Here is a 24139-nt window from a genome sequence, read left to right on the forward strand (position 1 = left end):
GTTGGTGGTCCTTCCTGGCGGCTGCGCGCTAAAACAAATTTGGACGCGGCGCCGTGCTGGCGCCGTGGATTTGTCGTTGCGTTACTAAGCCCGAGGGCGCGGGATCGGCTCTCGGCCGCGGCGGCCGCCATTTAGATTGCGGCAAAAATGGAAGAACGTCCGTGTACCGTTCCATAAACAACCCCGGATGGTGAAAATTAATTCGGAGTTGCCCGCTGCAGCGTGTCCATGATTATATCCGAAGATGGTTTTATATATATATATATATATATATATATATAAAACGTGGCTGTCCTAGCATACATAATAAAAACACGAAAATTTCTAGCATAGCGGCACACATACCACTTCGCGGCCAATTCACTGCTAGAGGTGCTCGCTGCCTCCAAACAACGGCTCTCTATAGGTGTACCAGTCATCTGTACTCTCAGGCATGATGTACGCTATACCAGTCCTGAACATACCGCCTAGTTTGATGGCCCAACTGGAACGAGATCGTCGCGTTATCCTTCGGCTAATGCTTGGATTACCTCGTGAGGCGCAATCGGTTGCATTAGTCACTGAATCGCATCAATTAACCCTGAGGCTGCAAGAGAAAGAGAGAGACAAAAGGGAAGGGAAGACAGGGAGGTTAGCCAGCGTAAATACCGGCTGGCTACCCTGTACTGGGGAAAGGAGTAAAGGGAATAAAAGGAGAAGGAAGAGAGAAAAAAAAACAAGAAAAATGCGCACAGTAACGCGGTGTTACGCGCAACAATAGTCAAAGGCGGTCGCACAATTAACATGTCCTTAAGAACTTGAGCAAAGCCCTTGAGGCCTTGAGTGCCGAAACCCGTGTGCATCAGTGTCTCATTCACCGCCCGTTATCTCGCATGGGAAAAATGGCGGCATTATTTATGAATATGGCTACCATTTCTGAACATGCTGCTTCAGATGCGTCTCCGGCTCCAAAAGATATCACGAAACGCGTACTCCCCATTTACCTCACAATCCCCGACATGCACAAAAAGTCTGATATGCCTGTTTCGGCAATATTCCAATTGGCTCAGTATCAAATGTTCGAAAAGTTTCCAGATTATCAACAAGTATTCACAGATGTATCTGTACACAGCGACGGTCAAAGCGCCTCTGCAGCTTTGTTCTGCCTTTCGACTCAAGTACGGCGTATCTTTCAAATCCCTCATCCAGCTTTGTGAACAACTGCTGAGCTAGCAGCGATTAATGTTGCACTGAAATAAGTGCAAGAGGAGTTAACTACATCCAAGATTGTCATCTTTACGGACTCCCGCGCTGCCCTTAGCAGGTTGCAAAGCAGTGAGATTGATTGTCCACTTGTGCGCAGCATTATTGACTCTGCGAGCAAAATTTCATCACGTGAGGTATCTCTCGTTGCTCAATGGATACCTTCCCACGCAGGAATCGCCGGAAATGAAGAGGCTGATCGGCTCGCTTCAACTTGCGCTCATAGCAACTGTGACTGCCCAGAAATTTTGTGCAAGCTTGATGACGCTCGTCTGCTGATTCGTCGCCACCTACTCAAGCGGCATCCGGACCAGCGTGTCACAAATGGAACGCTCCCGCCCCGTGGTCGCGGTCCAGGCTTGCCTTATTGCGCTATAGCACAACTACTCAAGCTGAGGGTCGACTGCGTGAAGGTGCACGAACGTTTATACAGACAAGAACGTGTGGCGAGTCCATCGTGTACGTCTTGTGGCCGCTGCGAGACACATCAGCGTATTATACTTGAGTGTCCCGCTTTCAGTGCGCAGCGCAAGTCGCTAGTGAGAGACTATCATCTCGTTGGCCTGTGGTGTACGACACTCGACGAATGTTTGTACCCCACTGGTGGGGCGTCTACACGTGATCACGCTCATCGCGCTCTACTCACTTTTCTGGAGTTTACTAACTTAGGTTCACGTTTGTAGCGTCGCAACTATTTTATTCAACATTCTGTAGTAGCGTGACCTTCAGTGACCGGTCCTACTGTGTGTGATCGGTACTGTGTTCTACTTTATTCCTTCGATTTGTCCTGTTGCTCTTCCTTTCCTCTTTCCTCCCCTTCTTCCCATCTTTCATTTCTGTGTTGCTGTCACCTCCCTTCTGAAGAGTAGGCAGGCGTTGTGCCCCTTCCGGTGGCAGTTGCCAGCCTGCTCCTCGCTTTCCCTTTCCTGTTAATTGTATATATGTGTTCAAATAATAATAAGAATACTAACACGTAAGTTGTTCAAAAAAAGCACTACCTTCTTAGTAAGGGCAGGTAGTAAACTGATACTTCGTACTTTCACCACCTGCTGAAGCTAGCAAAAAGCACTAACTTAATGCTAACTAAATACTACATCGGCAGTGCAGTTACTAACGCAAATGAAATACAATCGCCAACGATACAATGGGACCTATTCGATTTATAAGTGCCGCTTGCATTCGCATACGAAGTCGATGGCAATGTAAAAGCATAAGAAAGCAAAATAATAAACATATATGAAAAAAAAGAAAAGAGAACCGCGTCCTTTCGCTGCACATTAAGGCGCCAATTAAAGGTAATGTTCACCAGGGACATTAGAGCGCACTGACTCCGGATAAGAATGTACTACATACCTCCAACAAGCAACGATACGCAAGAACACGCATACAGAACGAAAAAGGTGCTTAGCGGCACTTACTGAAATGGCGACTTCAAGAGTATTTATAGCCCTGCTTTGAGGAAGCAGATGTGGCACCGATGAGCCATCCATGTATTTCGTTAAATAATCGAACATATGTGCGCAAATTCCTAAAGCCTACTGTCGGCATATATGTGTGCCTCGACGTCGCACATAACTGTTAGTCCAACATAATTAATGATCAACACTACAGTTTATCTAAATTTTGCATAAGATCGTTACAATCACATCATAATAGGCCACGGCTAGACGAGGTAGTAGTGGCTTAGTAGTTACTTAGTAAAAGCTACTAAGAAGCCTTTCTGGCTAGTAAAGACAGCATTTACTAGCCTAGCACTTACTAGTGTAGCAGCTGCTACACGCGATCAATAGAAATAAAATTGGCTTGCCTATTGTGCGCTAAATTATACTACCCGCAAGCGTGGATACAGTCGTGGTGGAACGGAGGGCGATGTCCTCTTTTCTAAGACGAGAACCGAAGGACGTAAATAAGCAAGAATGACCTCACAGTTGGAAGTTTATTTTAAATGCGCAAGCATTTCTATGCTTACCCAACGAGAAAAGCGTCCGTCCCTCCGCCCGTCGGGAAGGACGGACGGACGGACGGACGGACGGACGGGCGGACGTGAACGCTCACGTGAACACGTGAACACAGCGCTCACGGAGTTCTCAGCACACGCCACAATCTTCCACTCTAGCAGAACGTAAGGAAGCAAGAATGACCTCACAGTCGGAAGTTTATTTTAAATTCGCAAGCATTTATATGCTTACCCAACGAGAAAACCTTCCGTCCAACCGCCCGTCGGGACGGACGGACGGACGAACGTGAGCGTTCTCGTGTACACGTGAACACAGCGTGAACACAGCGCCTCACGGAGCTCGCAGCACACGCCACAATCTGCCACTTTAGAATATCGCTTTTAAGATACGGACCCGCGCGTCCCTCTTCAACGCTAAGTTAGCGGTGAGAACACAGCGCGCGAAGCTATCAGCAGTGCGTGCTCTCTGTCGGCATCGCAGATCGCTCTCAAGCTAGCACAGTCCGCGCGGCGATTGCCTACGAAGCCGCCGCCTGAGTACGTTTGGTCACGGTTCGCGATGGTTCGACGCGGATGGGTAAGACGCCAAAGAGTTACAACGGCTTGTAATCATCGGAACGTCATCAGCGCACCTGGCGCCGTCACCTGCAGTACGTCGGTTGCGTAATCAATGCTCTTTGCGCCGCCGTCCACACCAGTTCCCTCCCCAGCGCTGTCGTTTGCACGGGCCGCATCAAGCTTAAGATTGATAATGACGCTGGGCTGCGTGGAGATGAGCAAATGGCACAAACCTTACGTACACTTAGAGACAACTCCCAGAGGAGTTTCTGCGTGACTTTTTTTTGTCCTCATCTCTTTCTCTGAGCGTGTATTTCTTCTGCATCTTTCTGTCTGCCCTTCCCCAGTGCAGGGTAGCAAACTGGATGTCTATCTTCCCGTTAATCTCCCTGTATTTCGCATATCAGTTTTTGTTCTCTCTTTCTCTCTCAAAGACTAGGTTGAATAGATGAACTGAAAGAAACCCGGAACTAAGAAAGACAGACTAGGACGTCACTGGCTTCGCTTTTCTGTTTAGCTCACACCCCCACAGCTTTCACTACACTGCATGTTGAAATGATAACAGTAACAAAACTTGACGTAAACCAAAACAATATGTTTTTGTGAACAAAAGATTCTCCGCAGCCTCCGATTGAACAAATATTCTGCAGTAAAAATAACAGTGCCGTTTTTCAGCAGATAGTTTCAACGAATGCGCTCAATAGCAACTGAGTTGAAATTCTACTGAGCACAGTCAATTAGTACTTCATTCAGTACTATTCAACACCGTGTAATTTAACATCCCATTAGCAGTGTGTTCAATGGGGCTGGTTGGTTCATGTTTATAATAAATATAGTAACAGCGCAACACAGGACAGATCACTCTGTCCTGTGCTCTTTACTCCCTCATGCTGTGTTCCGCTGTTCCTGTTTTTATTCTAATGATATCCAGTTGACTACACTCAGTATGAATTGAAACTCACTTGAGTTTATTTCAACTTCGTCTGAACGTATTAAAAGCACGCAATAAACTCAATTCATGTATGGATTATCTGTATCGTAACCCAGCCCCTTCTGCTTAACGGCGTGCCTCGTGATCGGTTTTGACACGTAAAACCCCAGAATTTGCTAAGGATCCCTTTGACTCGGTATCGTCGCTTTTCTTTTGTCCATCGCCACTCACAATCCATCGATCCTCGAACAATTGGCGAAGCGCGAAAAGAGAGGAGTTTGAATAACACCGTTACATAATTCCGAGCCAGGTTTATGAATTCCGTCTCTGGAGACGTTAATATCTAACGGTCCCATTTCGCTGTCTATTCCTCTCGTGCAGCGTTATTCACTCCCTCCGACATGCCGCTGATATCGCTCAGATAGGCCGCTCAGCGCGACACATGATAAGAAAAGAACGAAAAATGAAACGCAAGCGATAATACCGCAATAAATAAGTTAAGAAATTACAATCAAAACTAATAAAGATAAAAAAGAAACGCAACGGAGAGTCCGCTCAATATGTGTCCTTGTTGGTTTTGAGTTTCTTTATCTTTCGGTGCAAAAAAAAAGACACACAGATAAATGGAGCAGCCGATGATTACTTATTTACCTTAATATCTCCACAGTAACCCACGTGTCACAAAACTGAAATTGAATAGTACGAAATACGGGCCCCCGGCCTACTTCTGTATTGTGTTCGCTGTTCACGTCGGACGGTGCTAAAGAATGATCATGCCGGATTTTGAAACGTAAATTAATCGCCTTTTTTTCCACGATACATTGCTTGTGCAGCTCGAGTGTGCTGCTATCTACATTTTTACGGAAGGAGCTTCGCATCCATCAGAAAACAGCGGGACCAAATTCTCTATAGTCTTTATGGGCATTCTCGTAACAGAAGTTTGACACCGGTCGGCAACCCTAGCCAATGGTATGTTGCTCCTGCTTATTGGCTGCCGGACACGTCTGGCCCACGAATCCTTAAAAAAATTCTGGGGTTTGATGTGTGCGCAGGGTTTTACGTGTGCGTGGCAGGCTTAACGTGTGTGTAGGGTAGCCAGGTCCTCTCAAGCTGCTTAAAAAGTTTTTACTCCTAGTCTCGCGCAACACTGTCGCAAAATAAACTCAAATTCAATAACGTGACTATTACTCGCGCATTCCAATTCGTTTCCTGTTCGAGCTTCGGCAGTATTGTCCAAGCGGCGCTAGGCCCACGTCATCACCGGGATCAACCCCATCACAAATATCATTATAAAGATACTGTTGTGTTTGTATTGTGTTTTCGTTGCCTGTGCTATAATGTCTGTTGAGATGCAATTGAATATCATGTATTATTTATTTAAGGAACCGGTGTTGGACGATAAGAAAGGAAGAGAATCGAGCGAAAGGAACTCCACTTGCACTATATCGGTTTTGCTTTGTGACAGGTAGCTCTGTGACTCGATTCACAAAGATTTTTTGTTCGTAAGCTTTCGTTGCCATTGGCCCGTCACCTTAGATAATAATATATCCAGCATTAGGATTGGCTGTAATTTTTTTACGAACGTTTCTAGCGAAATAGCTCTTTGTGAATACAGGCCCTGATTATCAGATGCAACACCAATATTAAACCAACGAGAGTCGTCGCGTTTACGTCAACATGAACACTGGAACGCTTGCAAACTGGAAACAATTGTTTTTTGTTGAGTGTGAGCTAAATTTAGAACTGCTGCCACTATAGTATTTTCTCTATTCTTTGTTTGAGCCTTCGTTTTTTTTTTTAGCTAACCTACCAATTAAGACAAGGGTAGCAGTAGCCGAAGCCGTCTAATAGGCACCAAGATCTCCTTGCATACAGCTAATAAAAATATTATCAAGCTAAGGCAAGTTACGAAATGCCCAGTTTGTAATGAACAAGAAAAAGAAAAAAGAAAACACGCGTGTACGGCTTACGGAGAGACAGCTGGGAGATCCCCGTAATCAGCTTGAGCAGAAATAAATATTATCTTTATCCCCAGCTGCAGGCGGGCATCAACAGATCGACAAGTCTCTTCGCCAGCGCCGAGGTCCCACGCTTATCATCGCTGACCGCGGAGATTAACCTTGCTGTTGTGTACAGGAGGGGGCGTCCGTCCAAAAGTCGCTTGCCGCATCTGATAGCACAGAGCAGAGGGGCACTTCAGAGGACACGCTGGCCATTTCCAAACACGAAACAGATGGACATGTACACAGCTTGTCTCGAAATTCGGGCCTTCTGCACTTGGCGCTGAAACACTTTCAAAAATCACGTTTTAGGCTATGTTGCACATTCTCAGCTTGGAGCGCGCTCGAGATTTGACGCTGCAGCGAAAGCTGAAATTAAAGCTACGCCCTATGCCGCTTTCTGCCTATACTGTATATGTGCTAGCGACATCGATATGTAATTATAAGACCGTTGAAGTGTTTCTAAGTTCAGAATGTGGTGCATCGTGTGTGATATGTGCACTATTAACTGTCTCATTGTTGGGGATTTGGTACTAATTCGGTGCGGTATTAAGGTGTAATATTTTCTTTTTCGTATATTTAATGGAGTGCTCGTTGATTTACCTTTCGTGTAGCTATTTCTTTATTGTTGCAGCTTTATTGACGGCTAGTTAACATCCCTGCCTTCCCAGATTCCTCTCTCTCTCTTTATTGTTTCATATTAAATAGACTATGAGCATTCTCGTATGCTTCCTTATTTCGTTGCATTCTATCTTCTGCACCACAAAGTTCACTTTCAATGTTCATTAAAGGCTTCGACCTTCACCCTTTCTCACCTTAATACATGTGTTCTGTTCTCCGCAAACCCTGATACATACATTTATAATTAAACTAAAAAGGGCGTCTCAAACAAAAGGAGGAAATTTTCATACGACGCCGGTCGAGTCCACTGAACAGGCATGTTATTTTGATGACGTGAGCACAAGGTCGCAGGTTCGCTCTCAGCCACGGACCTGGGTTACACTTCTTTTTGCGTACAGGAATGGGAAAAAAAAAGATGCCAGCCTAAACGGTAACATTTCGCTGCGCATTAAAGAAAGCCGCAAGCAGCGGAGATCGTTGTCCCGCAGCCATACTGATTCCGACGTTTCTGTGAATGTATATGTAAGCCTAGAATGGGAATTTTGGATGTTAAAACACATATAGAAGTGAATTCTTCATGCGCGCGCGAGAAATCGCACGGCTGAATACTTAATAAAAACGCGACACCATTGAAATGGCGGCGGTGAACGTTGTCAAAGCGGTTTTATAGGTATATCTATTATTCTAAGAGCCTCTAGAAAGCTCCTAGCGACGCAGTATCTCTTATGGTGAGTTACGGACAACCGCGCTCTCACCAACTAGAAATAGCCATCGCCGTACCAAAATGACAGGGTGGGTAGCGCAACCATGCACGCGGGTAAGTGACCATGTCTTAAGTTTCATCAGGTAAATGCTTCCTCTGTTTGCATGTAAACACAATGACAAATTTATTCCACGTAGCGTTTAATTGCGTTAATTCTTCATTGCGGCTATAGGCACCAGCATTTCAAGCCAGTTGTAGAGAGAAAGTTTGGCGGTTTCAGAAATATACGTACTTCACAGGCGTTTCTCGTGGTTGGTGGTGATATAGAGTGGTCTCGCGCAAACTAGCCATCAATTTCCTTAATAATCTGCCGCAACGAGTTAGATTATTGATTTGGGGCACCACGTACATCGAGCTTCAAGTTAGCACTGATATCCGAAAAAGATTATCGCTCCTGGTTCAATCTTGAAATAAGGATAACAGACGACGCTGACTGCCATAAACATAGGGTCTCAAGAGGCTACATGAGCGTCGGACGGTCTGAGTAAAACTTTCGCTAGATTTGCTGTAGTTTCATTACAGTTAAACGGCACTATTGTTTCGTGACGTTCACAGGCAGTTGAATGCTCTGACATTCACAACGCAGCATACAGACTATTTATTTCATTCACTCATTCATTCGCTTAGTTTTGCAGACGTTTTCGGCATGATAACTTTACGGGAGGTGTCTGTCGCAAGAAAACGTTATTGTTATTCTTATTTTGCTCACTTCGGTCTGAAAGTGTAACAAAAACAAAAATACTGCGCTGGTCGCAAATTCTTCTGCCGACTGCAACTCCCAACTCGACACAATGTGCCCAGATTCGCTGGCACTGACAGTATACTGGAAACGATGGCACATTTTCATCTGCAGTACGCGCGCTATCACATCCATCTTAACGAGGTCAAGCAGACAGAATTGGCGAAGGTGTTGAAATCGGCAAAAATGACCACCAAAAATAACGAAATCGAGATACGTGTGACACGAGCCTTGCTTTTTCTTTGTTTCTTTCTTTTTCTTTCATTATGCAAATGCTTTCAGCAGCCGCGAGTTCATTTTTTATTCCCTAATAGTAGTCGCTCCTGCTTTTCTTCAATGACGTATAGATTCTGTGTGTGCAGATCAGAAAAAAGAAATTAACTACGATTGAAAGCCGAAAGAGTTGGTGCTTGTTCACAGCAGTTGCCTACGCAGCGTACGGCCTGTGAGACTCCTTTTGTCATTCCTCTTAACTGGGAGCTTGCGCTACGCGGAAGACTATTGAGAAATAAACGGGGAAACCACATCGGCTACCACCGTCTAATTTTCGAAGCATTTATCTCTTTCGTGTTAGGCAGCCGCGATCAATATAAAAGCCAAGATAATGTTACACGGCGGTCAAAAATCAAAGTCGAAATGGCCTCCGCGTAGCAACGCGATCACGTGGCACTTCATACTTTCCGCTTGCAAACTCCAGACTCGCTCCCACGCCCTTAAATATACACGAAAGAAAGCAAAGGTTAAAAAAAATGATCATCTGCTGTCTTGATCCACGGACCTACAATCCGAAAGAACATTTCTCGCCTTCCGGCGGCGGTCCGGGCAAGTGAGGCGCTTCAGTGGCGACCGCGTGTCTACGGCGTACGCCACGAAAGAGCCCCGGCGCGAGTGAATCAGCACGTGCGTGCGCTAGTCCAGTAGCGCGGCCAGTCAAGGCGTGGCCCAAGCTCTCGCCACGCTTCATCGCTGGCGCGCACACACCTATGCGTGCGACCTAGCGGATCTATCGGCAAAGCGAGCTGGTACTCCGTACCTTTCTTCGTCCGGGTGGTCGTCTGCTGCGACATTTCGGCGGCTCCACTCGATGCCAAGAGAGCCGCAGCGGCGGCACAACAAAAAACGTTGCCGAGGTCAACGCGTCGACGACGGGATGATCCTAGTCGTCGTCGTCATGCGGGCCGCGCGGAAGGTCATCGGGGCCGGCGACGTCCCCGACTGACAACACCACCACCACCACAATCGGCGCCGAATTCCATTGATGATGCGACGCCGCTACCGCGGCTCGACCGAAGGGGGAAAGAAAAGAAAACTAGCTGCCTTCTTTCTCTCGTGAGCGGTCGACGAGCGCGCGCCACCACACACACGCACGCTCTCTTTCTCTCTCGTTTCTCTCCCTCACGTCTTCGCTCGAGGACGCTCTTGTCTGAGAGAATGAGGCGCTCACGAACACGCACGCACGCACGCCGAGGTCCGCGCGCGGTCGGGATCACGCAACGAGATCGGAAGGCACGTGAAGCTTCAGTCGGCCGAGCTTGCTTCCAGCGGATTCGCTTCTCGCGGGAGTCGAAACTGTACCGACAGCTCACCGTCCCGCGTTGGAATCGACCAGAAGCGTTGCCGAGGGCCAAGTAATACAGTTCCTGGAGTTCTGGAACGGGGGCACCACTTGGCTGGCGAGACAGAAGTTTCCAGAAGTGACCACAGGGGCGGATACGACGGTGAGTATATACGTCGCGGTCTCGCTGCCGCTGAGAGTATGGGTACCCGTTGCGCGGCTTCTTCGTTCGTTTCGGTAAAGCTTGCCGGAGAAGGAGAGTTGCTGTGGGAGGTGAAGGACCAGGCTACGGTAGCCGAGGGTCGAACCCTTCCTCCTTCATCGCCGCTCGCACATTCACATTCGGGGACACAGCGGCAAGCAGACGCGCGCGCGACGTTGTTCAGAGGAGGAGGTCCCTCCGAGAGGATGCCGCCGAAAACGAGAAACAAAAACGAGATCCGGGCTCCTCTTGCGCTTGCGTTGCCAACCGCGAGGGGTATAGGTGGGAGACGGCTGGGGTGGGGGGCGGGCGGGCGGACGTCGTCGCGGGACGGCCCGCTGGTTTCCGGTTCCGTCGTCTGCTGCCGCCGCCGCCGCTCACTTCTGCTATTTCAAAAGGCCAGGCGCATTGCGCGACCCGAGCGCTTGCGCACGCCCCAAGAGAGCAGAAGACGCCGCGCAACCAGAAGGCACGTGCTCCGCACGCCTCCTCCGTCCCCCGAGATGCGACCCCCCTTCCACCTTCCACCCCCCTTCCACCTACCCCCACCCATTCACGTCCCCCTCTCTCGGCTCCCGTGTGAACAGGTGAACGACACGCAGTGTTGTGCGTCTTTTCGCGCCGCGTGCCGTTCGCGCCGTTCATAACGCGACGGTCAAGTGGTAACTACATGAGAACCGTATTTCCGACGTATTTCCGGCGCGCGCGTCGCTCGGCGTCGACGCGTCCGTATCGCAGTATGCGATGACCGCGTTACTGAGATGACGACCGAGAATCGTTGCGGTGCTTACGGGCTATATAGAAAATTAACTAACGGTCGAAATTTGCAGACTGTAATTGCAACCACATGGAACGCATTTCTCGCGCATATATTTCACATTTAGCCGCTCGGCGTCGCTCGACCATTTCACGCCGCGCCCCAACTGCTCCCTCGTGATGGCTGGAATGGAAACATAGAGCGACTTTCAGGCATCTTATACAATGGCCGATCAATGAGTTAGCGGTAAGAGGGAAAATAGAGGAATTCCAGATCAAGCTACAGAACAGGTATTCAGCTTTAACTCAGGAAGAGGACCTTAGTGTTGAAGCAATAAACGACAATCTTGTGGGCATCATTAAAGAGTGTGCAATGGAAGTCGGTGGTAACTCGGTTAGGCAGGATACCAGCAAACTATCGCAGGAGACGAAAGATCTGATCAAGAAACGCCAATGTATGAAAGCATCTAACCCTACAGCTAGAATAGAACTTGCAGAACTTTCGAAGTTAATCAACAAGCGTAAGACAGCTGACATAAGGAAGTATAATATGGATAGAATTGAACATGCTCTCAGGAATGGAGGAAGCCTAAAAACAGTGAAGAAGAAACTGGGAATTGGCAAGAATCAGATGTATGCGTTAAGAGACAAAGCCGGCAATATCATTACTAATATGGATGAGATAGTCCAAGTGGCTGAGGAGTTCTATAGAGATTTATACAGTACCAGTGGCATCCACGACGATAATGGAAGGGAAAATAGTCTAGAGGAATTCGAAATCCCGAAGGTAACGCCGGAAGAAGTAAAGAAAGCCTTAGGAGATATGCAAAGGGGGAAGGCAGCTGGGGAGGATCAGGTAACAGTAGATTTGTTGAAGGATGGTGGACAGATTGTTCTAGAGAAACTGGCCACCCTGTATACGCAATGCCTCATGACCTCGAGCGTACCGGAATCTTGGAAGAACGCTAACATAATCCTAATCCATAAGAAAGGGGACGCCAAAGACTTGAAAAATTATAGACCGATCAGCTTACTGTCCGTTGCCTACAAAGTATTTACTAAGGTAATTGCAAATAGAATCAGGAACACCTTAGACTTCTGTCAACCAAAGGACCAGGCAGGATTCCGTAAAGGCTACTCAACAATAGACCATATTCACACTATCAATCAAGTGATAGAGAAATGTGCAGAATATAACCAACCCTTATATATAGCTTTCATTGATTACGAGAAAGCGTTTGATTCAGTCGAAACTTCAGCAGTCATGGAGGCATTACGGAATCAGGGTGTAGATGAGCCATATGTAAAAATACTGGAAGATATCTATAGCGGCTCCACAGCCACCGTAGTCCTCCATAAAGCAAGCAACAGAATCCCAATAAAGAAAGGCGTCAGGCAGGGAGATACGATATCTCCAATGCTATTCACAGCGTGTTTACAGGAGGTATTCAGAGACATGGATTGGGAAGAATTGGGGATAAACGTTAATGGAGAATACCTTAGTAACTTGCGATTCGCTGATGATATTGCCTTGTTTAGTAACTCAGGGGACCAATTGCAATGCATGCTCACTGACCTGGAGAGGCAAAGCAGAAGAGCCGGTCTAAAAATTAATCTGCAGAAAACTAAAGTAATGCTTAACAGTCTCGGGAGAGAACAGCAATTTACAATAGGCAGCGAGGCACTGGAAGTCGTAAGGGAATACATCTACTTAGGGCAGGTAGTGACGGCGGATCCGGATCATGAAACGGAAATAATCAGAAGAATAAGAATGGGCTGGGGTGCGTTTGGCAGGCATTCCCAAATCATGAACAGCAGGTTGCCATTATCCCTCAAGAGAAAAGTATATAATAGCTGTGTCTTACCAGTACTCACCTACGGGGCAGAAACCTGGAGGCTTACTAGAAGGGTTCTGCTCAAATTGAGGACGACACAACGAGCTATGGAAAGAAGAATGATAGGTGTAACGTTAAGGGATAAGAAAAGAGCAGATTGGGTGAGGGAACAAACGCGAGTTAATGACATCTTAGTTGAAATCAAGAAAAAGAAATGGGCATGGGCAGGACATGTAATGAGGAGGGAAGATAACCGATGGTCATTAAGGGTTACGGACTGGATCCCAAGGGAAGGGAAGCGTAGCAGGGGGCGGCAGAAAGTTAGGTGGGCGGATGAGATTAAGAAGTTTGCAGGGACGGCATGGCCACAATTAGTACATGACCGGGGTTGTTGGGGAAGTATGGGAGAGGCCTTTGCCCTGCAGTGGGCGTAACCAGGCTGATGATGATGATGATGATGATACAATGGCAGTATACCGACTATGTATCATAAATCAGATGTACGTCTTGCGAAACGCGGTGTACATGAGACGCAGACTGCCGAAGCTTCCGAGTTCTGAGTTACGAACACCTGACACATGCGCACAAAATGGTTAGTGCGGGGGGCCTGCTGTATACTAAGCAAGACGGGGTCAAGGCAAGCTTTGCATAGCTGATTGCGAGGCGCGGTGTATATATATATATATATGTATATACACACAGCCTGAGAGACGAGTGCTTGATTTTATACGCAGGAAGTGGACGGTTAGTGGTCATTGAGGTAACTGCTGGAGAAGTCGTATACACTCGCCAGAGCTCAGCGCCACGCATTGCGAGCAATAAAGCACACTTTGACGGACGAGCATTACAAGCGTCTTTCCCGTAACCGCGAATAGAGCGTCGAGTGCAATAACACGCGGCCTGTTTGTGGTATAAAGGGGGCGTCTATTTTTGAGCGGGCTGCATAAAGAGCTTCTCTTTTGTCCGCGCGTTTTTTTCGAGTTTGTGTAAGCGGGCGCGCGCAAGAGTTCAACGCCCAGAAAGGAAACTTGCCCGCGTCGGTGTCTTGGCGTTAACGCGCCGCCGTCCTGACGCACAGACAGTCCCGCGTTAAATGCGCTCGCTTTTCCCGTGCATGCTCGCCGCGCGTTAAGTCGGCTTCCCTTTGTGCGCGGGGGCGTTTCACGATCTCTGCGGGCCCGCGTGAGGGACTCCGCGAGCGCTGTGTAAACTTGCATTGTGTGCGCGCATCTGCGATGTTCGCGCTGCTCTCGATTCAAACCGGTTCCCTTTCCCCGCAAGCAGAACAGAGAACCAAGAGAGCAGATAGTTGACATTATACTGGCATTTTGGTTATACGTTGAAAGCGTCTCGACCATAGTCGTGTATAGTTAACCTGCCTGGCTTTCTGTAAACAGCCGTATGTCAGATGTTTTCGTTTGTGTGTGCGTGTGTGTGTGCGCGTGTGCGTGTGTTTTTCGGGTGTGATCGCCTCACTACCTGTTGTTCAATTCGCTATGCGTTGGGCTGCTGAGCACGAGGTCGCGGGACCGCAACCCGGGCACGGCGGCCGCATTTCGCCGGGGGGGGGGGGGGGCGAAATGCGAAAACACCCGTGTACTTAAATTTAGGTGCACGTTAAGGAACCCCAGGCGGTCGAAATTTCCGGAGTCCTCTCCTACGGCGTGCAGCATAATCGGAAAGTGGTTTTGGCACGTCAAACCCCGTAGTGAATTATCAAATTCGCTATACGCGAGCACTGAGCGGTTGCTTTCCTAATAACAAACTCTGCCTCCACGCACTGTTAAACTCAACAATAAAAGCTCGTTCCATTGGCTGAGTTCGGGTTCGCTGCCAACTCGTTCAAGCTGTTTCTCTTTTCATCCCCTTAACCCTTCCCCCTGCGCAGAGTAGCCAACCGGAACTACCTCTGGTTAACCTCCCTGCCTTTCTCTCCATTATTCTCTCTCTCTCTCTCTCTCTCTGCCACGCGTAGTACGGCAGCGAACACTTCCAGACATAGAGGGAGAGGAAGGCCTCGCTCTGCGAGCGTTGTCGTCTGCTGGCGTCAGCTGAATATACAGCAGGCACTCTGTACGGCATGCCCAGTGCACGCATTTAACGTACATCACAAAGCGCGGAGAATAGTTTTGCGTGCGGCCAAAGCGTCGCGACCTCGTATAGTTATGGACACACAGCTCACAACGAGAGTATGGCGTGCAGCTCCGCACAGTTCGGGCGCATACTACATAGAAAGAGCGCCGGAACGACACGCGATTGGGATCTGGGCAGCCATTCTGCAAAACCACGGCCGCGCTTTGTCTACCTCGAACAGCTTCGTGAATTGGCGCTCACGCAAAGTCGGCGTATGCACGCGTTCCGCGCGGGTGAGCCGACACCTTTACGCGCCGACTCACGGTACCGTACGCCATGGTACCAGTCGCAATATAGGCTCGACTCCTAGCCGTCGACAAAATGACGAACGTGATAATGGCGGCGAAGTGGACAGGCTGCATGCTTAAAGCGCGTGATGACCTGAGTAAAGACCTGGGAACAGAATTCGCTTTCGTTCGCAAGCGCTCTTTGCCGTTGGCTGACCGTATTCGCTAATCACGTGTCCAACATCGCGATCGACAGGAGCCCGTTATTATGCGGAGAAAGTTACGGCATGGAAACTTTCTTTCGTTGATGCCGAGTTGGAGTCGAATTGGAGGAACTTGGAGCCGAATTGAAATAATTTCTCTTGGTAAGAGAGTTCCCCGATTATCCTGCGTTCGAGCGCGCCTGCTACTCATGATAGTGATCGACGCCGTAGCGAGGCGAATGCCACGTCGAGGACCACTGTACCAGACGGCAATTATTTAGGAAAGGTTTTAGAAAGGTTTTGCTAGCGGCGGAAATGGCGTTCTGCAGCTGAGCTCAGATTCAATCTCCAGCTGCACCGTCCGCATTGATATGGAGACGAATGTAACAATTCTCGCGTACGAATCTTGCTGCGCTGGACAAAGAATCCCAGGTGGACATGAAACTCTCTATAACTATACAGCGGCTGTCAGAGATCCTGCTTTGCCTTGGGACTTCCAACCCAACATTCAGTAACAAATCAATTAATAATTGGAACTCACCAGCCATAAGACGCACGACGAGGTAAGAAAGTGAACAAGATGAGCGGCGTCTCCTTCTCTAGCGCGACCGTGGCTATGTATGCTGTACGCGCGGCTGAGCGCATACGCGGCCCAGGGACGTATCTTGGAGGCAATCTGTGGAGAGTGCAAAAATAGAGGTGGCTGGCGGCTGTATGGGTGCTGTGTTTCTGCGCGCCTGGGTAGCATAATCTCGAAGTTTCTGGGACGTGGCGATTCTACAAGGCCATCTGAAGAAGTTGCAGATTAATGACCCTTATCTGGTAAGAAGCTGCGAAGAAGTTATCTTGGCGATAAATGAAGACCAGGGGACTTATATTATTCTGTGCCGCGTTGATGGTTTGATGTGTGCTTTGCGTCAAAGGATAGAAGATTTGGGAGAACTGACTTTTCAGAATTCTGTCGGTGTTAACAGCGACAATTTTTTAACGCTTCCGAATTTTTATCTTCATTCAACAGCCATCAATTATGATGGTCAGTTCTACATCCAACGTACCGCCATCTGTATAGGATCAGCCATAGCCCCCATTTTGTGCGGCATTTTTTGATCCTCGGTCGACAATAATTTCTGCTAAGCTGGCAGACACGCCTGTAACACGAGCGTTTAGGTATGTTTACGATTACTTTATTGTTATGAAGAAAGATATGCTTCTGAATTTGCATGACGCGTTCGAAGAAATTTCGGACATGTTCGTCAACTCATCGGGAGGACTTAAGTTCAAGTGCGGATTGCCAATTAACAACCGCATTCAGTTTCTCTAGATTAATCTCTGTTTTTTCTTTGGATGAGCATGTATGCTGGGCATATCATCCCACATCTATGAAAATCTTGTTGCGCTACGACAGCACACGCACTAAATTGATTAAGAGGGGCGTAGCACATTAAGGCGGCACCAGGTAAGTCGTGCGAGCATGAGTGCGAGCGAAGTTTTTTAAATCGGATAGCACGATTACAGAACTCAGATTTTCCACGTTGTGTCATCACTTCATTATGCGAAACAATCTTGGGGAAAGAAAAAAAAAAGATTAAGTTCGGAACCAGCGCACAAAGAAAAGAATGAAGACGAGAGACCAGCGCCCGTGGCGCCATACTTGCACAAGTTGTCACACAATCTAAATAAAGTTTCCGATAGACATAATGTGAATTTGCTTTTCAGTGGCCCGTGAAAGCTTTCCTCGGCATGCAATCGTACGAAAACACTCGAAAGGACCCTATGCCCCACCAATCATAAATCTCGTTTCGCTGACTGCATGCGCAACGTTATCTATCAGATACCGATAAGCTGTGGAAAAAAACTTATGCAGGGCAAGTGGATCAGTCTTGACAGAGCTCCTCAGAGCTCCTCAGCACAGCAGTAACCTGATGAATGACTATGGGAGACCTTTAGCAGGACATTGTAACAAGTGTCCCTGCACTCCCATATTTGAAAAAAAGATTCCTAGGAAAAGGAAAAGGTAAGAGGGAAAGGGAAATAATAGAGGCATAATACATTAGAAGGTAAGGAGATACATGTGTAAGCGCTCCCTCTCTTGCCTTGTCGGAGATGACAAACAGCTTTTTTGCACGAACGATTACGATGTAGCTAATTTTGCAGATGTATATGCGACTGGTGTTACGCATGCCTTTGCTGAAAAAGGTATAAAATGGCTGGAGAACTTGAAATAAACTTCCAGTTGGCAGTTATCACTTGTCTGTGGTGTTTGCTTCTTCGTGTCCTTGTTTTATTCGCACTGTTCAATCTCAGTTCTAAATATGAACCAACTAGCCCCCTCATCAAGATCTTACTATTGCATTCCCAGAGCACGGTACCTGGTAGCGCGTCGCTGGCAGAGGCGATCTCTCGGGGATGCCTCTGAGTTCACGAAGGAGGAGGGCTGTGGCAGGACGAGGTGGCCACTGTCAGCTGAAGCAACCGGCCGTGAGGCAGCCGTCGACTGCTCTCGGCAAAGAAGCAAGCAAAGAGCTTAAAGTCCGTCTTACCAAATCCGTGCAGTAGAGCGAAAGACATAGGACGCGTAAGCCAACTGACAAAGAGAACCCGAGGAAGGCGTTCCTCCATTGCCCGGCTCTTGATCGCCCTCTGTACGACGTTGAACTGAATGAAAGCGTCGCGTATGGATCAGTAGCGTACAATAGGCGAGCCATCTATATCTTCCACTTAAGAAACACAGAGAAAAAAATTACACGGACAAGAACGAAAGATGTAACTGGAGTAGCAGACTCACAACCTCGGATTTTTGTCGAAAGCCAAACAATTTAAATACACAATCAAGTCACGTGAACTTTGGGGACACGATAGGCGAACAGGAACGAGCGTCATGCAATTTACGGGCTCGAGCTCACACGAACCGGACGTCAAGAATAGGTGCAGCGAAGATCAGGCGTGATTCTTAAAAGCGAAGTCAAGTTCAGCTTGACTTCGCTGAATTTCGCTGAATCAAGTCCAGCGCCTGTCCCGTGGCTTCTTTCGCTCTTATAGGAGTATTTGTTCGCGCTGTGTTGCTTAAGATGTAACTACGCCAACTCGCCCGAATTTCAGCTACGCTATGCCATCCTCCCTTTCCTGGAACACGCAGCCGGCTTTCATCACTGATTGGCTGCTGACAAGAGACATAGCATTGGCTGCGCTGCACGGAATTAGCGAGACGGTGCATAGACGCCACGTGCGGCGTTGACGTGTAGTAAACTTGCGTAACCGAGACGCACAGCTGAATTTGATTTCCGGACGGAAGAAGGGACAAGGACGGTGCAGGGAGCCTCCTTAGTTCACATATGAACAACAACAAAAAAAAAAGCACGACAATGTTAATGGCGTCGAAAGAAGTTGGGGGGCTGGGGGGATGGATCAAGTGAACAAAACGAGAAGAGCAGAGGATATTTGGAACTCAAAATGGCGCTTTCGTAAGCTGACACGACGGCACGAAATGCGTGTGAAGCTGTCTATGAATGAAAGTAGTCGCGGTATGTGTAGTAGTAGCGCCAAACGTGGAGGGAGGAGTGTTACGGCGAGGAGGCGTCGTGAAGGGTGCCTGCGCAGGATATGTGCTTCGACACTCTGGAGCCGTCTGTGACGCGGTCTGTCCGTCGACTTCCTTGAGACGCCTGCTGCGCTGCCCCTGCTCCCGTGATATACAGCGCCTGGTTTTATCTCCGCAAAAAATTTAAACCGAGCGTGCTGTTTCCTTTCCTTCTTTCTTCTTCTATTTTCTTTCTTTGTTAAAAAGAAACAGTTGGAGATGTTAGGCGCCTTAAACGCTTTAGGTATACACTTGGTGCGAGACACGCTGCAGTCGAAGACACCAGATCAGTTTCCATGATGCGCCTCAGTCAGAAAACCGAAAGAATGCATTAACCTGAGAGCAAATGACCTTTGCATACGCGTGCGGATGGATAATATTGACAATTCGCAGCAGATCGGCGCGTCACTGACCGAGTACTGCAGGAAATGCGTGCTGTGTGCACCGTGGACCTGTATTGCCTTATCGTGCCTGCCTCGCCGGCAAGAAAGTGAGGAGGTGAGCGCCCAAAACGAAGAGAAGCTCGGGAAACCCGGGTGTATGTAGATGAAATAGTATACATTCAAACCTCGTTATAACGAAACGATCTATAACGAAATAATAAATTCCCCTTGAAATCCTTATAGAGGTACGTAGTGCAGCACATGCAACAACGAATATAACAAATTTAGAGTTATAATGTGGTAATTGTGGCCCCCCTTCAACTTCGTTATAACTAGCTTTTAGTAGATCGCCGCACGGCGTCACGCCGAACGACAGGGTCGACTCGCCCATTCGTTTCTTTCCTTTTCACATCGCTTTCTTTATTACCTAGTGGTTATGTGACGCGTGATCGTCGTCAGTTTGATGCGCAGAGTCAGTCACTGTATTACGCACTAGCGCAATAGGACAATCGCCATTTTTATACACACAGGATCCTGAAACACAGGCGTCGCCCTTCATGGGCACAGAAGGCTATCCATGAATGCTCTCTAGTTGAGTTTCTTTCTTTCTTTCTTTCTTTCTTTCTTTCTTTCTTTCTTTCTTTCTTTCTTTCTTATTATTTTCTATATCAACGGACAGTGTGCTCGCGTTTGACCACGTGACGCTTACCTTCTGCCCGCGTGTGTTTATGGAACCTGCTCCTTCTCTCTGTGTCTTCCGCCGTAGTGCTTTAGTAGATTCCCCCCCCCCCTCTCTCTCTCTTTGCTCGCGTATACTTCTACAATTGATGCACATTCAAAGAGCCACAGGTGGTCAAAAATAATGTGTAGCCCTCAACTACGGCCTCTCTTATGGCTCGAGTGTTGCTTTGGGACGTTAAGTCCCACGAATGAATGAATGTTGTCTTCATATTTTCTCCTGCCCTTTCCCCTCTTTAGTGCAGCCAATCAGATACCTTTCCAGTTATAATCTCTGCTCTCGTCTTTTCATACACTCTCTCTCCCTCACTTTTTCCCTGTTTGTCAGGAGCCAGAAAACCGACTTCAAGTCTAACAGTTGCATGTGTACTATTATTAGTCAGCATAATCATAAATTTGACGCTATTTCCCGCACACTTCTCCTGGAATCAGTGTCGGCTATCATACGGTTCTCGCGTAAATTTCGAATCGCCACTTCGAGTTGTTCCTCCGATTCTTCACAAACACACAAACACACACAAACACACACACACACAAACACACACACACAAACACACACACAAACACAAACACAAACACACACACACACACACACACACACACACACGCGCGCACACGCACACACGCACACACGCGCACACGCGCACATCATCGAATTTTTCCATTCTGAGCGGTAACAGCACCAAGTGTTGACGGCGCAGCACGGTTGATGTCGAGGATGAGGAGGAAGGGGAAATCCCCCTTTAGAGCAGGAGGAGCAGCAAGAAGTAGAAGGCACAGCGCCTTCGGAATTCCCCCCCTCCTCTTCTACCTCTCAGTCGTCCTGGAATTCCGCGATTGACCCCTGCGAGCTGCCCGCAACATACGAACGCGCGCGGAGACGCCGTCCTGTTTCGGGCCGCCCTGCGCCTCCGCCGATGCGGTCGGTTCGTCCCCCTCCGCTGCCGAGTTTACGCGCGCGGCCGCCGCAAAAATCAAACGGACGGAGAGAGCTGCAAACACAAACACACGCGCGCGCACGCACGCACGCACTCATGCACAAAAGTGCGCAGGAAGCTTGCGCCAAACCGGCGGGCCAAATTCCACAGCGCGCAGACGTGGACGCACACACGGGGAGACACTTATCGCGCGACTTATCGAGCTCGTTCTCGCCGCCGCAAAGTATTTATTTCTCGCAAGATGAACGCGAAAAAAGGAGAGAGAGAGAGAGAGAGAGAGAGAGAGAGAGAGAGAGAGAGAGAGAGAGAGAGAGAGAGAGAGAGAGCCCTATCGGTCGTTGCGAGCAAATGAAAGCTGTGGCAACTGCGAGTGGCACTGATACCAAATGAATGGCGGAAGAGCCGACCTTAGCCTAGCTCGGAGGTGGGTCTTCTTTCCCTTCCTTCCTCCCCCTCTCTCTCTTTATTTCCACGCGTTCGCAAGCCGCGCGGTAAATAAAAAGAAATCGGTGAATTCTAGCTTCATGATAGCAAGTAAGAAAAGGAAATGGAATATATTTTTTATGTCTCCGGGTGAATGCGGCCAGCTTTAGGACCAACGAGTGCCGCGCCGTTTCCTTCCTTCTTTTTTTTTCTTTTTCTGTCATAAGATGACATATGAGACCCCGAATAGAGTATCTCAATCGATGGAGACCACTTGCTACGTTTTCGGTGGCGAGCGTGCTTCTAATATATGCACTGGCTGCTTCCTGGGCTTGGGTGACTCTTCCTCGCGGTGTCTGGGTGTACTTGACTTCTGGCTCGTTAATATCTTGAACCAGATGGACCTCCTGTGAACGTTTTCATAGATATATGTCACAGGGTGTTTAAGTGGACGATGTTTATCCGTCTACCTATCTCGTCCGTCGGTCCGTCCGTCTTCACATCTGCAACTGAATCCCCCCCCCCCCTCTCTTAATCTGAAACGGAAATCAGCTACCTCCGTTTGCTCTGTGATCCACTCCACCGTCTTGCTGCTGTGACAGCACTATGCACCGATTATGTTTGGCTACATCGCTCGTTTTTGATCTGCTATAGCACAAACATAGCGCAACGAGTATCAGTTAACTACGCTGTTGTTAATTAAGTTATACTATTAGTAGAACAACCCCTCCCATGCGAAGAATGGGCTCTGTAAGCAAGAGAGGACAAAAGAAAAGCAAGAACAACAAGCACCGGTGGTGACGGCTTTCACATCATACCTCGCCATGACGTCAGAGATTTAGATAGCGCTTACTGGGGTCTGGTCAATAGCGATTATTGCTAAGGAAGTCCACTGCAGACTGCATTGCGAGTGGACAACAACTCAGTCGTTTGTGGCCTAAATATCCGACCTGACTGAATACCCAATCGCTTATACGTGAAAAGGCGAGACTGAATATCCAACGAGACGAAATATCCAACCGCGCCTCCATATAGAACTAGAGGGAATGCCCAGCGAGCCTCGATATTCAACGAGATGGAACGGCCAACGAGCCTGTATTAATTACTTTTGGATAGTCCGTCTTGTTGGATATTTTGCTTCGTTGGATATAGAGGCACGGAAAGAGATTAGATAGATAGATAGATAGATAGATAGATAGATAGATAGATAGATAGATAGATAGATAGATAGATAGATAGATAGATAGATAGATAGATAGATAGATAGATAGATAGATAGATAGATAGATAGATAGATAGATAGATAGAAGTCGGCCTGAGGTACTTTCGTCTAGACAGCTGCTCTGCGTTGGGGGTATCTCAATCCAGCCTGTTGCAAAAACTTCATCTCTGTAAAAACGGCCCGAATACGGGAACATCAGTCAAAATCTGTGACGTTATACACTGGTGTACAGGCACTGAGGCTGAGGCCCGAAATTCAAAAAGAAAAGATAAGTTTCGCCTTATGTTTCACCAGTAATAATCAAGAATTTCCCCCTAAGTGAATATACATTTCATATTAGTATGAATGAAAATATACTATACAGCTAAATATATTGATAACTGTATCACTGATAGTGATTTACCAGTCCAAAATATTTTACTCTTCAAATCAATTGCAGGGCGAAATTAACAACGAGAGACAACAGGCAACGAATAAACGTCGTACATGTGTGTGTGCGTGTGTGTGTGTGTGTGTGTGTGTGTGAGAGAGAGAGAGAGAGAGAGAGAGAGAGAGAGAGAGAGAGAGAGAGAGAGGGTTAGCGCGACGCACGTACTGTTTGCTACCTTGCACTACGGAAGCGAAATTCCCTTCCCCAGTGCAGGGTAGGGTGCACACTGCAGGATTCTCCTTCCATAGAGATATAGGGACATAAAGAGAAAGAGGAGAGCGCGGGGGAGAGAGAGAGAGCACTAGTTGTGCGCACATGTAAAAGTGAGGTCGCGGATACTTGTCGAATGGAGGTGTACTATCATCATCATCATCATCATCATCGTCATCATCATCATCATCAGCCTGGTTACGCTCACTGCAGGGCAAAGGCCTCTCCCATACTTCTCCAACAACCCCGGTCATGTACTAATTGTGGCCATGCCGTCCCTGCAAACTTCTTAATCTCATCCGCCAACCTAACTTTCTGCCGCCCCCTGCTACGCTTCCCTTCCCTTGGGATCCAGTCCGTAACCCTTAATGGCCATCGGTTATCTTCCTTCCTCATTACATGTCCTGCCCATGCCCACTTCTGTTTCTTGATTTCAACTAAGATGTCATTAACTCGCGTTTGTTCCCTCACCCAATCTGCTCTTTTCTTATCCCTT

General features: G+C 47.9%; 1 protein-coding gene across 3 annotated transcripts in view; it reads right to left on the reverse strand.

The window, feature by feature from the left end:
* The window catches only part of lin-28 (protein lin-28 homolog), a 252336-nt gene that overhangs the window by 115738 nt on the left and 112459 nt on the right, over positions 1–24139 (reverse strand). Inside the window, exon 1 of one of the 3 annotated variants that reach the window (XM_075696006.1) lies at positions 9845–10795. The exons of the other annotated variants lie outside the window; for them this stretch is intronic. Coding sequence (XP_075552121.1) covers positions 9845–9878 — 34 coding nt within the window. The 5' untranslated portion in view covers positions 9879–10795. Of the gene's footprint in view, positions 1–9844; positions 10796–24139 lie in introns of those variants that run through there. 3 annotated transcript variants of the gene reach the window in all.

This window comes from Dermacentor variabilis, chromosome 6 (assembly GCF_050947875.1).
Source record: "Dermacentor variabilis isolate Ectoservices chromosome 6, ASM5094787v1, whole genome shotgun sequence".
NCBI lineage: Eukaryota > Metazoa > Arthropoda > Arachnida > Ixodida > Ixodidae > Dermacentor > Dermacentor variabilis.